This window comes from Hakea prostrata, chromosome 7 (genome assembly GCF_041222555.1).
Source record: "Hakea prostrata isolate BN-2017 chromosome 7, UWA_Hpros_2, whole genome shotgun sequence".
Classification (NCBI taxonomy): Eukaryota; Viridiplantae; Streptophyta; class Magnoliopsida; order Proteales; family Proteaceae; genus Hakea; species Hakea prostrata.
The window spans coordinates 13,365,073-13,380,369 of NC_142606.1; the positions used below are offsets into that span (position 1 = coordinate 13,365,073).

The 15,297-nt window shown below is 36.6% G+C and overlaps 2 protein-coding genes and 1 non-coding gene across 4 annotated transcripts; 1 reads left to right on the forward strand and 2 right to left on the reverse strand.

Moving 5' to 3' along the window:
• The first annotated feature begins 109 nt into the window (after nucleotides 1-109).
• Nucleotides 110-10,239, forward strand: LOC149009926 (fanconi anemia group F protein (FANCF)). 2 transcript variants are annotated; one of them, XR_016174454.1, is made up of 11 exons: nucleotides 110-514; nucleotides 957-1,055; nucleotides 1,912-2,438; nucleotides 3,213-3,414; nucleotides 5,764-5,919; nucleotides 6,096-6,196; nucleotides 6,854-6,922; nucleotides 7,002-7,042; nucleotides 8,626-8,738; nucleotides 8,986-9,117; nucleotides 9,455-10,239. XR_016174454.1 is itself a non-coding variant. In XM_089161570.1 (10 exons), the coding sequence occupies exons 1-9, from the start codon at nucleotides 347-349 to the stop codon at nucleotides 8,706-8,708; spliced, it is 1,446 nt and encodes a 481-aa protein (XP_089017696.1). In that variant the 5' UTR covers nucleotides 110-346; the 3' UTR covers nucleotides 8,709-8,738; nucleotides 8,986-10,239. The 2 variants fall into 2 exon arrangements, 1 of the variants encoding a protein (XP_089017696.1); XM_089161570.1 differs by having other exon boundaries at nucleotides 8,986-10,239.
• A 1,284-nt stretch (nucleotides 10,240-11,523) lies between these two features.
• On the reverse strand, nucleotides 11,524-14,286 carry EMB2171 (Ribosomal protein L14p/L23e family protein). Its single transcript, XM_089164192.1, has 4 exons — nucleotides 14,183-14,286; nucleotides 13,784-14,068; nucleotides 12,287-12,328; nucleotides 11,524-11,994 (listed from the first exon to the last, which is right to left on the reverse strand). The coding sequence occupies exons 1-4, from the start codon at nucleotides 14,193-14,195 to the stop codon at nucleotides 11,912-11,914; spliced, it is 423 nt and encodes a 140-aa protein (XP_089020318.1). The 5' UTR covers nucleotides 14,196-14,286; the 3' UTR covers nucleotides 11,524-11,911.
• On the reverse strand, nucleotides 13,045-13,180 carry LOC149009928 (small nucleolar RNA snoR137). Its single transcript, XR_016174916.1, has one exon. It is a non-coding gene; the product is annotated as a small nucleolar RNA snoR137 (small nucleolar RNA).
• Nucleotides 14,287-15,297: the final 1,011 nt, after the last annotated feature.

The window sequence follows — 15,297 nt, forward strand, 5'->3', positions numbered from 1 at the left end:
AATTGACCATAATACCCCTAGTAAAACATATAAGATCGATTTTGTTTTTCTTATTTTGGGTAGAATATAAGCAGTTATCAAGAGTTACACGAGTGGTGGAACCGTGGAAGTATTTCGTGTGAAAACAAAAAGGCGGGAAATCTCTGTGGAAAAGGTTGCAGGTTTCAAATTTTATCGAAATCAGAAACGAGGTTTTCCACTTTTCCTACTAGCGATTCTTGAAACCATTGGCCGTTGGGTTTTATCCAAATTTAAAGAAAAACTGAAGGAGGAGAAGGAGAAGATCTGACGCTTTTTTTCTCCACCTGCTGCTTGAATTTGGGTTTTTGAGGGAATTGAGTAAGGAATGGTTTGGTCGCATCCGGACATATCTCTAGAGGATCTGTTGAAGTTGATTAAAGGGTTCGTGGATATCTTGATTCTGGCATCTGGGTACCAATCATCTGGTCATGCTGCTGTTTGGGATGAACAAAATATCAGGAAAGCCATACAATGGGGACTGTTCTTCGAAGATGTAAGCATATCCGTTTCATTTTATGTTCATGTCCCGTTTGATGTCGGGATTTATTGGAAATTTTCAGGAACGTTTTGTCTTTTATAAGTTAGAAGATGGGAGAGACGGGAGAAACCCACCAAGGGATGATTTGCATTTACAACTCCATTTGTTTTTCCCATTTTTCATGGTTCATGTGTTTTTAAGCCGTTTATTGATCCTTGTAAGCATTCGATAGTCGTTACCCATCGGCAGGAACTCCTTTTGTTGTTGTTGTTGTTGTCGTCAAAGATGAACCTATTTGCCTCCAACTTTATATATGACCTCCATACATATGTATGAATCATCCAAATCTTCTAGCAATTTGGAGTTTTGAACCAGAAAAGGTGGTTAATGTACAAAGGCAATTCATTTGGTTTCTAAGTTACTCGCTGCTGAATATAAATAAATGTTCTGTGCGTAGGTTTTTACTCGCCTAAGAGGTGTAGATGATTATGAAGACTCAATGAAAGAACTTGATGCAGCTTTGCTTGTGATGACATCAAATCCTAATTTCCCTCAGGTTACCATTGATTCATTTCCTTTGCTTTCCTTCTGTGTTTGACCTTTTTGAGTAGGTATGTTAAAGTGAATCACATTAACTTGAGTTTACTGCATCCATTAGTGCTAGATTTTTTTTAATCTAAAAAATATGAGTAGGAAGAATGGAGTGGAGAGACTCCCTTGTGGAAAATTTAAAACTAATCATAGGTATTTGCATAAGGGGTAACTTAGGGACCATTCAGTAATGCTTCTTTTTGCCCAAAACGGTCTTTTTCTGTTTCTGTGAAATGTTTTTGAGTTGTGAAAGGATATTTCATAAACCTGTTTGAAAACTCTTTTCAGAGGCAGAGGCAGAGGTAGAAGACAATGAAGAGTCACAGCCCTTTGCTCTTATCTTTTCTTTGTTGGAGCTTCTGATAGAAATTCTGGGAATAGGTGTTTTATTTGGAGTCAGTTTTTTCATTAAGGAAAAACAAGACATTTTGAAGATCAATGAAACAAGGTTTTAGCGTTTGCAAAAGCTTATTTCTGGCATAAGAAATAGGCTAGTCTGTTCCATCGGTAAATAAAATAAACTGGTATTCCAAAACGGAAGGTTCCAGTTTTCTGTTCTACTAGCACAGAAAAACGCCATAAACAAGGAACAGAATGTTGCCAAAGTGGCACTTAGTAATCTCTCCTTGGAAGCTCCCTTTTGGAGAAGATAATTGGTTACATACTCTTCAGTCCACAGTTTGACTCCTGCATTTTCAGAAACTGAAACATGTTTGTCCTGGTTACATGGTACTTTTCCCTCCCCCACTCTAAAATGAGAAGTGTGAAATTTTACCTCAGTTCAGTAGCTTTCCATATCTCTAAGTGTATTGAAACTGCAGGGTATTGCAAATCTGTCATCTGCAACCCTTGGTAAAGCTAGAGAATTCATTCTGCGACATCTATTTCATGCATTACCATTAAGAGATGCACATCTCTGTGCTCTTGTGACTGCAGCTGTTGAGATGGATCTAAATGATCTGAAGGAAAGAGAATATGACTACCTTAATGTGTATCTTGACAAACTGAAGCTGGAAAATACATCAATAAGTTTAGTTACAGAAACAAGAGATCGTATGAACAGTTCAAGGGTTTCCCATCATAAGGATCATTCAACATTTCATATGCCAGCTCATGGTTCAGTTTGCAATCCTTGTGTTGCAGAAGATAGTGTCTATCCTGGATCCCCTCTCATTGTTTCAAGTCTTGAGCTTAATAAATGCCACAGGGCTGATAACTCTAAGGTTATCATTCAAGAGCTTGTGAAGAGGCAGATTGCAGTATCATGCATATCATCGATTGAGATAGGCTTGGATCTACTATCTGAGTCCCTGTTGCATGGAAGATGTTTTGGTTCTGATTGTAACCTGTAAGTGCAAATATACCCTCCTCCATAGTAGGTGACTTTCCTAACATAGTATGTAACATTCCATTCTTGATGCATTTAGTAGGATTTTCCACATGAAACCTATCTTTCTTTTAATTTAATTATATTTAAGGCGAATTAGATCTGGCACTATTTTGGGACTGCACTGCTGTTCTTTTATCACCTTAGTGAGTGAAAATGCTTCTATGGAAGAACAATGCTGCTATGCTTTTTTAGGCTGTCTCTAGAGATGCTCATAATCTGCATCTCTTTGAAGTAAGCAATGCCATTTATGTAGAGATCAGTAATTGAATGGTAGGTAACCAAATACAGATCATTTTTTATTGAACTAGCTACAACTTAATTCTGTTGAAAAAAGTGCCATGATGATCAGAGACAAGTACTCAACAATAAAGTTGGCAACAATGCATAAAATTAAATTTGATAGGAGAGATGTTCTGACAAAAAATCACTTATATTTCCACTCACATAATTTGCTTGCCAAATCAATTTAGAAGCAAATGCATAAATCAGACTTCTGTAGTTCAAAGTTAATGGAAACTAAAAGCCATTCTATATCTGAGAGTTTGAATTTCTTTTTGGTAGAACTGAAAGTTTGAATACACAACCTAATATCTACCATCTCTACTTAGTTAATACATTATGTGGTCTCTATGATCATGATGTATAAATACAATATAAGTCCAAATAAACAATGCTTTGAATGATCGTCCTTGATTTCTGTTGGGTGAAATATGTTTCTGGCCTTGAAAACAGGGATAATACTCTGTTGGTTCAGTTTGTTACATGGAACCGGTGGAGATCAAAGAACCTTTCTTATTTGCTTGACAAGAGAACTATCAGACTGGTATCAGGTGCCAATTTGATTTTTTCTGCTCCTAAGGTTCAATGGCTTCAGGTGTTTGAACAACTGCAAAATTCAGGTCAAAACCATGATGATATTTTGCATGAAATAATTGTAAGTTCTAATATTGGATTGAATTTGCATTTGCCTGAATGTTCTTGAGATATGACTTTGTTGCTTATAGTTTGTATGCACATACTCTTTGAAGACTTCCATAATGATAAGTGAATTATATTACTGTCAAAATTGATTAATTGAACATAGGGTAAAGCTTTAAGTCATTTTCAATTTCTCCAGATGTTGCAAGAAATGTGTTTTTTTTCTTTTGGATGAATCACAAAGTTCTCCCAGGCATATCATGATCTATCAACAGATGCCAGCTATCTTTGCTTCTAGTTTATCTTTACAGTATTAAACATGGAAGGAATTACCTTATCATTGAAAATAAGAATATCACGCAAAATATAGATGTTGAATATCATAATTACTTAAGTCGATGTTATGTAAGTGCAATGAGGATCTAAAAGAGAAGGGGGGAGAGTTACCTATAGAATCTTTCCATACCCTACATACATTTATCACCCACCTGCAGTAGTGGTACTCAATAGATAAGCAAACAATACTAAAGAACTGCTGATAATGAGGTAGTAATTTGTACTTAATCTGTCTTTGATATGTTTGGTACACCTCTAATTAAAAAATGAAGCTATTGTATGTAATGAACCACCTCTATGCAAGGACTTGCATAATGCTTTGGTACTAGAATTTTTTTCTGGAATTGCTGAATTTACTACATGAAAAAAATTATTAGGAAAAACTAAATATTCTCGAGATTGAAGCAGTTTCAAAAAGTTCAATATGGCTGCAATTCATATGCCAAAGCCTTGACTTTTTTGGTCAACAAGGAAGAAAGGAATTCATTGTTAAAAAAATGTTTTGTTTTATTTATTTTTGAAAAATTCTTATAAAGAAAGGAGTGTTTAAAAATTTTGAGGGAATGAAGCAGATGATTTGTGAACTGATTATTTGCATAAGAATTAAGATGGCATTTAAAAAGCATCTATGAATAGCATAAGTCAAAAACAATAAATAGCCAAGTTGACATACAAAAGAACTATATGCTCATAAAACCTATGTAACAAGTTTCTTCTTCAATCCTTCAGTAGACTGGATCTTATGAGGTGAGGGTCTAAGAACTGAAAATTTGAAGTCATATTAACTACTGTTTATCCCTTGTGATCAACAACCAAACATGTTTAGGATCCAGCAAAACAACTATAAACTATCAGCATAACTTCCAAGAGCAGATGGGTGAATAAGCTCAGAAAATCACAGGAACAAAGGAAGAAGAAAGAAAGAGATAAGAGGAATATGACTATGGATTCTCACACAGACCTAGGTCACCATCTCATCAGCCAAAACAAGGTATCTCACCAAGCAATCCAACATCTCACAGCTCTTGGCATAAAACTACAAAATAATAGTAACTTTTTTAACTGTTCAGAAAAACTCTTACACTGTCAATTTATATAGTGGGTTAGAAGGTTTTAGGCTTTCATTGGGACTTTCTCCTCAACTCTTTTTATGGGCTGGACTAGTTATCACAGATATTGTCCAGGTGAGCGCTTTGGTATCAGCACCCCTCCAATGCCCTGGATAGCCTAGACGACATGACAACTATGTTGTACACTTTCAAGGTTTTGGACAACCATCAGTTATTCAAATTATTGACTGTTTTCTAGGATTTCATAATAATTGTAATTTAACTAGATAATGCTCATCAAATGCTGCACACATGTATCAATTACTTTTGACCCCTTTTATACTTGATTCTAGATTAATTCTGTGAACCAGAAAACACTGAAGAGTTCTGGTCCTGATTGGCCTAGCCTGAACCAACTAAAACTGGTTCAGTTGGATCAGAGCAGTTTCAGTCTATGAACTGCATGATTCATTCTTCCCATCTTGCAATGGTGCTGTTTGGAGTAGATCTTATATATGTCATTTCTATGGAGTGTTATTTGGAACTAGCTTATTAGTCGCACTGAATAAAGATCAACCCAGTCCATAAGGCTCCTGCTGCTGAAGGGCAAATACGTGCAGCCTTATACCTTCCGATGCAGGAAAGGCAATTTCCAAGTTTTAAACTTACAATAGCATCAACTTAACCATTTGCACCAAGGCCCACCAACTATTAGACACTTTATGCATGACTATCATCACAAAATGTTCATAAAGCTCATCTCTCAGATTTATTGAATAATTAGAAGCTTAAAGTTGGTACTGTATTTTGTGGAATATTTACATAGAGCTAGTGTGGCTGCTGACATGAACAGTAATGAACCAACACTTGAATATGAAAGGTGAAAATTCAATGCCCTGCAATGATTTTATATTGGATAAGGTGGTTGTTTTGCTTTCTATACACAATTTGGAGGGTTAGTGATATTGGAGTTGCAACAGGAGCTCTTACTATTGGGATGTATAGAAAGTAGATGGTGTTCTATACTCGAACACCTCATGTCTGTCTCTTATGATATCATAAGTATCCCAAAGCAATATCATGAGGTTCTCAACTTGCTACAAGGAGGGTCACTACATCCTAAAGGGGAATTGGAGGTAGTCAAATAGTTATTATTTATTTCCCTTTCAAAATCAGAAGAAAATAATTTTTAGCTTTTATTTTTCTCATTTTCTGTTCAAAATTCAGTTCTTTCCCTTGGTTATGTAAAAGATTTTGGTTCTTATGTTTCCCATTTCTTTTTCCTTCTTTAATTTTTTTTTTATTGTACCAGGAAAATGACATAATTGAGCATTTGACGAGGCTGTTATGTGGACAAGTTCACCATTTATGGAAAATATCACCAATCCTTATAGCAGCTGCAGTTCCTTCCCGGTACATCTTATCCTTTCCTTAGATATTTGGGATGCCAACCATCTCAACATGGTTTATAATGCATGGAACTGTATCAAAGAATGGAGAAACAGAGCAAGTAAAGATGCGAAGATTTGACTTTAAGCTTTCTTATATATGCTCTTAAAATAATATTAATTTGTTTCGGTCAAAGCAAGGTGGTCAACCCAGAGATTCAAAACAGAAGTGCCATATTTTCTTTCAGTAAAAGCAAGCTTGTTAGGTGGCCAACCAAAACCAAAGGCAAGCCATTCATTAGTCAAAATATGATAATCATATAAAGACACTTTTTTAGATTAGGAATTGATTATTTACAGTTAAGCAATCCAAATACAGCTTCTTGTTGAAGAGATTCTAAAATCTTTTGCTTTTGTGCACAACTTATTTTCTACGTCATCTTCACTTCTGTGTTCAAATGAAGTAAAATTGGAAAACAAAAAGACTGGATTCCTCTAAAGAAATCTTTAGTCTTGATTACCACATGACTATTTTGCTAGGAAGTTCCAGTCTTTTAGTATGAACTTTCCTGTTTCCTAAACCATCAGCAACTTTTAAGAAAGCCAACTAGCTGAGTCTCTTCCTGTAATCTAATGAAGTGCAATTGACTCATATTAATGCAGGTCTAATTGCTTTTTTCAGGTCTAACCTGTTCAGATTGTATTTGAAAGAAATAGAAGCACAGTCAAAGGGAAGTTATTCACAGATTAGGTCCTGTAGAGACAACTTGTCTATGCTTGTATATAATTTCCATGTTGCACCTCTGACTTACCCGTTTTCTGTCTCACAGATGCTGTAATTGTATCCAAGATGGGAAAGAGCACAAAGAATGTAAGTCCAATCCCTGATACATGAGGGCAGACATGGGAATGCCATAAAAAATGCAAAATGTTATACTGAATTACATAATACACTAATGTCATGACAAGCTGCAAGACAGTGTATAAGCTCATATTTTTCTTAATGGGACAAAACTTGAGTAGTGCTTATGGTAGTCATATTGTATTTGCCTGATTTTTGCCATTGGGTTGGGGTTGTAGTGGAAAATTTGCAACCCAAGCGTTGGGCTGAGTTGGATGTCATTGCAAATGAATTTGAGTTCAAACCTTAGGATGTGAAGTATGACTTTAACAAATCCTTATGAAAATGTTTGCATTTGGCAGAGCTTGAATTTAGAAACATGAATAATTTAAGCACTATATACACTTGGAAGTCTTACCAAAAGAGAAATGATATGGGAGGTGTGGAACCTGAAATTGAGAAAATGAGGGAAAATGTGAAAACAGAACCACCTTTTCAGTGTCATAGAATTGGGAAAATTTACATTGTCATAGAAAGTTATGGAAATTTGAAAATTTGTTGGAATAAATAACTTGGCTTTCCCAGGTTTGAAATCAACCCCTTAGCGAAGTTTTGTACCTTCAGTATAACCACAAGATCAAAGTTGGCTCATAATGAACCATATGAAAACAGAACCAACTTTGCAGTCTTATAGAATTTCCATGTCATCTCCCACATTTCATTTCAATAATTTAGAATTGCCATGTCATGTATTGCCATTGATTTCAAGGACCCAAATTAGGATATTAGCCATTAAAACTTATAATTCCACTGTATCTCCTTTTGTCTCTTCACTCTCTTGTGCACTTTAGCCTACAATACTTGTCAAGATGTACCTGAGGCTTATATGAGATCAAGGCTCAGGGTTGACACTAGCAATTGGTTCTTGGTTGAGTCAGAAAAATTAGAATGCTGGTTGACTACAGTCTACTACTATGGTTGAATTTGCATTGGGATTGTAACTGAAGTAACTGACCCAAGTAACATACAGTGCAAAGAAGAAACTGGCGCCTATTTTCTCACAGATATGTGAAATATTTTATGTTTGTAGCTCAGGACCAACTAGTTGGACTGTTGTCACTTTTGGTACCTTCAGTGGCTGGAGCCCAAATAATAGTGGTCGAGAATGTTCAGGGGAACTATTGCTGGTCAATGGAGCATAAGTCGGTACTTCGAATTGAAAATTAGTTCTATAGAGTTGATCATAATACCTAATCAACCAGATATCAACATTTCCTATATAGTTTCAACTTTTTGAATTGTATGGATGGCAGCAAGTATCAAATTGCCAAGCAGTGGGCAAAAATTGCCCAAATTCTCAACAAGCTTTCCATGGGAGTGAGCATATATATACTGAGATTTCACAAGGAAAGATATACTGGTAATCTATCTAAGATCTATTTGGCCAAAAAAATAAAAAATCTATCTAAGATCTGAAAGTAAATAAATCCCACCTATGTACGTTATGTATCTGAAATAGCTTATGAACATCTCTGCCCATAATATCTGTTAAAGACTAATAATAACATGGTTGTAAAAGCATAACCAGCATTTTCTGATTGATGTATTTCCAGGTGAACTTGCTGAAAGGATATGGTGCCTTCACATCATTCATCTTCGTGGCTCACTGCTAATGAATAGAACCAATAGTACTTGACTTAAATATTTCAATGCTGGCATACATTCTGTAAGAGAACTCTTCTTGGTCATTTATTTTATTGCACCTAACTCTGTTCATTTCAAGTTAAATAAAGATAAAAGAAAATTTTTGGTGTGAAATCTTATTTCCACAGATTACCTGGAAAATAATGAAGCCTAAGTAGAGTTTGATAATCTCTTCTTTTGAAAATTATGTCCGAATTTCCTTCTAAAACTGCTATTAGAACCAAAGCAGCCTACATTATAGATCTAAAGCTAGAAATTTAACCTTTCAGAATTTGGAGGTCCACTTCAGCAACAATAATTCTATTGCTCCAGGATCTGAGCTGCTCCTCTTTCCCTGCTGAAGGGATGGAGATCCTCTGGTAGGCAACAGCACTTAGAAGCAACTTGTGAAGGGGACCAGTGTAAGTCAATTTGGATTTTGGATGTCAAAAATAAGTAGTTTGTCTCTTCATAAGAAACATTTTGAGGAAACTAGTCAAGATTAGTACTCTTAACATAGAGGAGTTGGTTTGACACACAAAAGGTTGTCATGTCCAATTTTGACACAACTATGGCTGCCTTTTCTTTTATTCCACTCGTTCCCTGACATTAATATCACTTACCTCACTCGAGGATAGAGATCTTTCTTTTAGCAGTTACACCATTTTATTCTGAAACTCTACCATTCTCAGTTGTCAATTTTCTCTAATTTGCAGAAGACTTGTTTTGATTGCGTTCAAGTCATTTGGTTTCCTGCAGGTTCAATGATTCTTCAATTTATTTCAGCCTGGTAGTACAAAGGCTTGTTCTGGATACATCATCATTGCATTCCCATTCCACGTAAACACTAGATGATCTTTTTTCCTAATTCATGAAGATATGGTCGAGACGAGATATATAAACAAGATCTAGAAGACAGAAACAGACTGAAACCAGATTAAAAATGGTGTCTCCAAAATATGAAGGAACATTACCATGCATCATAATACAGGATCCTGGTTGACCAAACACAGCTGTGATGTTCTTATTGTAGATCCAGGCCCCTTGAAACCACTGTGTATGAAAAGAATCTCAAACCAAATAGTATGGAAATGCCATTGTTGTTATTGTAGATACAAGCCCTTGAAACAGTTGTGCATGGAAAGAACAGTAACTAGTATGGAGGTCTGATTGTTCTTATTGCAGATCCAGGACCCTTGAAACAGCTCTGTATGAAAAGAATCTCGTACTACATAATAGCATGGAGATGCCAATGTTATTGTTCCAGATCCAAGCCCTTTGAAACAGCTGTGCATGAAAAGAATCTCATACTACACAATAGTATAGATGTGTCATTGTTCTTATTGCAGGTTCAAGCTCCTTGAAACAGCTGCGCGTGAAAGGAAAAAAAAAAAATCACGTACCATGTCAGTGGAAAGATTGAACCAAGGCTATTTTCAATCACAAACGATCCTGATTCGCCTGGCACCATGACGATTGCTATTTCATCAGTGTGTTACTATGCATGTGTATCAAAAGCAGCTGATGCTGCTTGTTAAACCTAAGGATTGGAGAACCGTAGAAGGGTTGAACGCTCTAAGGAACCAATGCTTGTGCATGCATATTTCGTAGAAGTTAGCAATGATTGTGAACGATATCGCCAGTAGGGGAAGGTGTGGGTGGTGGTCGCCAGCACAGGGAGGGGGTAGGGTGGTTTTGATGGCAGTGGTGGGCAATTTTTAAGAGAGGAGGGGAAGGAAACACACCCAGTAGGGTGGGGAGGGAAAGGAAGGGGGGTGGTGGTCGCCAGCACAGGGGGGGGGGGGGGGGGTGGGGGGGGGGGGGGGGGGGGTTTTTAAGTATAGATAGATGATGGGTGAAGAGAAAATCATTTTCACCCAGTTAAGGGTTGGGTATGAAAGAGTGTTAAATGTGAAGTAATTATGTTATTTTATTCCATTGAGAGCAATATGATCATTGTTCAAAGGGCATTTGAGTAATAATATCATTTTACTCTCCAAAGCACGGAAAAACATATCGGCAAATTTTGCCCGATTCAATGAGGAACGAAACGAAAGTGGGGGCAAAATCGATTTATTGCATATGCTGATTTTACGGCAAACTAACAAAATAGGCGAAAATCGTAGATTCTTCACGAAAATCGTAGGAAATCATGGTCTTTGTTGCCTCATCCTCTTCTTCTCGCTCGAGTTTCTCCAAACCTTACAAACCCTTTCCCTGAGATTGCACCCTGTAATACATGTTGTGGCTGAAATTGTGTTTGCAGCTGCTTCTTCATTTTAGCCACTGCACGTTTCACTCCTGCACTTTTGCCAGTTGCCAAACTTCAAAGTGGTTGAAACAGTCAAACCATGTATGCACTCTAAAGACTTTGCACCTCTTGAAAATGTCGGTGAAATCTCGACCTCACAGGTTTCGTCAACCCACGAAATGCGACATCTTGGCGAGATGTCGCACCTTGGTCCAAAAGGTATTTGGATAATTTGTATTTTAAATTTTAAATAAATTAAGTAAAAATAAGAATATTTATATCATTTTATTCATCATTTAATAAAAAATCTTAATTGTCAATAACTTGTAATTTTGACAACAAGGACACTGTGTTGAAAATCACTAGTTTTACCCTCTGCGGGGAGGAATTGGTTAGGGTTGGGAGGGGTTAAGACGTCAGCATAAGGTGACAGTTGGGGGCCTTGGGGCGGAGCGAGAGTTCAATGGAAACTGAAGTCAGGCAAGGCGAAAGAGTGCAATTTGGTTTAATGAAACTTTTGCTAATAGAATCTAATAATCTTCTTAGATGTTTGAATGTGAAACATGATTAATACCCACCAATTTTGTAAACCTTTTCCCTAGAAAATTTTCCATTCGCATTCCACTCGAATCTTTACACAGTTCGGTTGGAATAATTGAAGAAACCACTCAATGACACAAGCCTTTCTTTCCAAACGGAGGACAATCAATAATATCTACTTGAAATTTCTCTTAGGCAAACAAACTCAATTTGTGCTTGACATTGTATGGCGAAGATAACAAATTCAAGAATGTAAAAGAACATCCAGCATTTTCTCATTCAAAAACCTAAATTTCACAGCACCAAAAGCAAGAAAATATCAACGAAGAAAACCAAATAAAAGTAATCCCAAAACCCTATGAGCAAAGAAACAAAATTGAATAGTCATAGATACATTTCTGAAGATCTTAGCCGGAACTCAACTCTTAAACAATGGCATTGGCTGCACTGGCAATCCTAGGCCAGAGATCTGCGCATTCCTTTCCTATTGGACCAGTAATAGCAGATCCTGCAAAACCAACATGCACGAGAAAACTGAGAAATTCAAAAAAGGAACAGATAATTATATTGTCTAACATCAGTAAAGAGGTTAATACAACCAAGTGATGTGGTTAAAACAACCAAGTCATGCGTTGGATGTCTCCACCCAAACCAATAAAAGCTTTGGACTTCAGAGTTTGAAAGAACTCCAACAACAAGAATTACAAAGACAAGCCATCACCCAAAAATAAGGAAGTTCAATATGTGCAAATATCTGACTTTGAGAACAATAGTAATCTGCTTTGAAGAATGGAAGTTACCTTTCATTTCTCCCTTGGGATTCACTATGACTCCCGCATTGTCTGCAAAAACCGAGGCATAACAATGATCGTCAATGGATACTCAATCAATGGGCAGCCAAGAAATTAAGCATTATTTATTACGTTGTAATGATTAACTTTAGTAACTATTATTATGTTATATGTGTGAAAACTTTCAGGGCACAGACAAGAAATCATAATGTCAGCAACCCATCATCTAACACACCACCCAGTGAGACTACCGAATGGATTGAGTACTGAAAGACTAGGAACATTGTAAATAAGGAGAGAATGTCTGGTTGAATCCGTTAAAACCCACGGATTTACTCTGAATTTTTGGTGGATTTTAAACTCCTTCGCCGACTGGATTGTTGAAATCCAACCAAAAAATTATATTAGGCTTTCCATTAGTCCTAGTTTTGTTTTTGTTTTCATTGTTAATCAAGGAAACGGGCCACATCAGATGATGAGTCAGTCCAATCAAAACTATAAATATATGGTATACTCACACCATCTCATCTAAACCCCCAAACGAAGTGAGAAAAGGTCCATCAAGTCCTGGTTATTAGCAGTAGCAGTGTCTACACAGCCCATATTAGACATGTGTTTACTGATAGCTTCTACAGACCCTTATGCTTATCAAACTTTAACTCCCACTCAGAGCATTAGGCCTCTCCCTATGTACTTAGTTACTATTACCCTCCCTAGACCATTGGATAATCCTGGTTCTAATTTGGAATTCGGAATTGATGGAAGATAAATATACCAGAAGACAGGTAACACAATGCCAGAGAAAAGCACCATGTTGTTTAAAACTGGCTTTTCTTGATATATGCTTCTGTCTAAGAGTAATCACATGAGGTAATGAGACAACTCAACTAGCAAAGAAGCAACAGCTCAATTGAGTCTAACCTGTCAGCAAGTAAACAACCTTCAGGAAAAATGCATTGCTCACAACTGTGCAACAGATGATAAGTAATCCATTTCGGATAGCAGATAATCCAACATTTAAAAAAAAATCCCATAACTAATACCCAATGTGACAACAACAAAAATAAGCTTCAAAATTACTTGCTATATCAAACAAGCAGCATCTATGGCTTTCCCCCACCCCCCACCCCCCAAAGCAAGAATTAAGTAACGTAATTGTGAACTGGGCAACCTTGTTTCTACAATTAACCCTACACATGTTCCCTCAAGTGCGGTATTTAGAAGAAGAAAAACAGTCCCAATGACTGCAACTTGGATTTTGTTCGATTGTTTTCACTCACTGGAGATCAATAAATAAATATACCAAAACACTTAACATTCTCCCAATTCAAACAATCAAGATCTCACCCTTACCCCAAAATCGAAATAGTTACCTACATAACAGTGGTGCGAAAGAAAGATTGAAAGAGCTCAAAATGGACAAAAAATTCTAAACGACATAGCCCCTGAAATATCATACATTGAAGCATTACATTAACAATAACAATCAGACTTCAGAATCTTTACCTTCAAAGTACATGAAGACGCCATCCTTTCGGCGCCAAGGTTTGCGCTGCCTGACAATGACGGCAGGCATGACCTTCTTCCTAAGATCGGGTTTCCCCTTCTTCACAGTAGCCATCACCATGTCACCAACACAAGCTGAGGGCAATCGGTTGAGACGACCCTTGATACCCTTCACGGAGATGATGTAAAGATTCTTCGCTCCGGTGTTATCTGCGCAGTTAACAGTTGCCGCAACTGGAAGACCCAGCGACATCCGGAACTTGTTTCCGGCCGAACCTCCGCGACCTGCAACCCATTAACAGCAAAGGTCATTAGAAACTTCACCCTCGCAAATACAAACTCTGTTACCAAAAACCCTAATCCAACAGAATGAAGAAATGTAGAAGAAGACATAGTGACCTCGCTTCGACATTTTGCACCAGATCCTCCTCCCGCCTGCGTGCCAGTGAGACTGGTTAGCGAGGCCGTAAATTTTATAGCTAGGGTTCAGTGAAAGCGTTGAACGTCACTGAACTTCCGAAAATCTCAAGTAGGAGTTGACTAACATACCCTCCAATATGAATTTTTTTCCCTACTTCTTTTTTTTTTTTTTTTTTTTTTTTCTGGTAAACCCTACTTTCTAATAAACTAAATTTAGCTAATGCAGGGTTGATCGCCGGATGAGATCTATACCTCGTGCATATGTAATATCCTACCTTCGATACATAAAAAAGAAAATTCATTTAATTAAAAACATTTTAAAAATACTTTAATGAGTAAATCTTTTTTAAAATCTGAGCAATACGAAATTTTTTCATATATAAAAGTGCATGTTCAGAAAAGTAAATAAATAAACTTATTCAAGTAAAAAATTTCTGATTGTTTTTGGTAAGATTTATCTTAATTCAAAACCTAAAAAAAAAATACAACCTAAATATGAAGTTTTAGCATAGTTGAGAAAAGAGGTTTTAAATTGGCCGACATTAGTGCCAGTGTTCACTATGTGGTTGAAAGATCTTTGTATCTTTTTTTCTTATGAACTCTACTCATGAATACATTATTGTTGAACTTAACAAAAAATAAAAAAAAAAAGAAAGTCAATCCAGATTGGAATTTTAAAAACTATATAAAAATGTAGATTAATTTGATAGGCTAGTTCGTAAATTATCTAAATCTCAATTAAACAAAATTAAGTATTTGTTGGGTCATGATAAATGATTGAGTTTAATGGACAATAGTTGGAGTCGGCGGCTCTCCTAGGGTTCCCTCGTTTGGGATCCCGGGGAAAGAGGATCATGTTGGATGTTTGCAAACAACTTGATGCACCATCTCTTTTCAACTCTTTGAGTGAAATGCATTAAAAGAAGGAAAAATCCATGGACTAACCCTATCGTATCTTCGTACCAAAAAAAAAAAACCCATCGTATCCACTTGTAGGAACTACAAGATCACCTTCAACATCCAGAGGTCACATATCAACCATATAACCCTATTCAATAAGAGGAATGCATTGGGTGTCTCGCTCTTAGATGGGG

What these genes read in the sequence shown, in the direction of transcription:
- EMB2171 (XM_089164192.1), bottom strand. An exon ending in CGTCTTCATGTACTTTGAAG is followed by an intron (nt 12,329 to 13,783) that starts GTAAAGATTCTG and finishes CGGTTTTTGCAG; the next exon opens with ACAATGCGGGAGTCATAGTG. An exon ending in TCCCAAGGGAGAAATGAAAG is followed by an intron (nt 11,995 to 12,286) that starts GTAACTTCCATT and finishes TTGGTTTTGCAG; the next exon opens with GATCTGCTATTACTGGTCCA.
- LOC149009926 (XM_089161570.1), top strand. Translation starts at nt 347, where the DNA reads ATGGTTTGGTCGCATCCGGACATATCTCTAGAGGATCTGTTGAAGTTG. An exon ending in ATATTTTGCATGAAATAATT is followed by an intron (nt 3,415 to 5,763) that starts GTAAGTTCTAAT and finishes GAGTTGCAACAG; the next exon opens with GAGCTCTTACTATTGGGATG. An exon ending in GCAGCTGCAGTTCCTTCCCG is followed by an intron (nt 6,197 to 6,853) that starts GTACATCTTATC and finishes TGCTTTTTTCAG; the next exon opens with GTCTAACCTGTTCAGATTGT.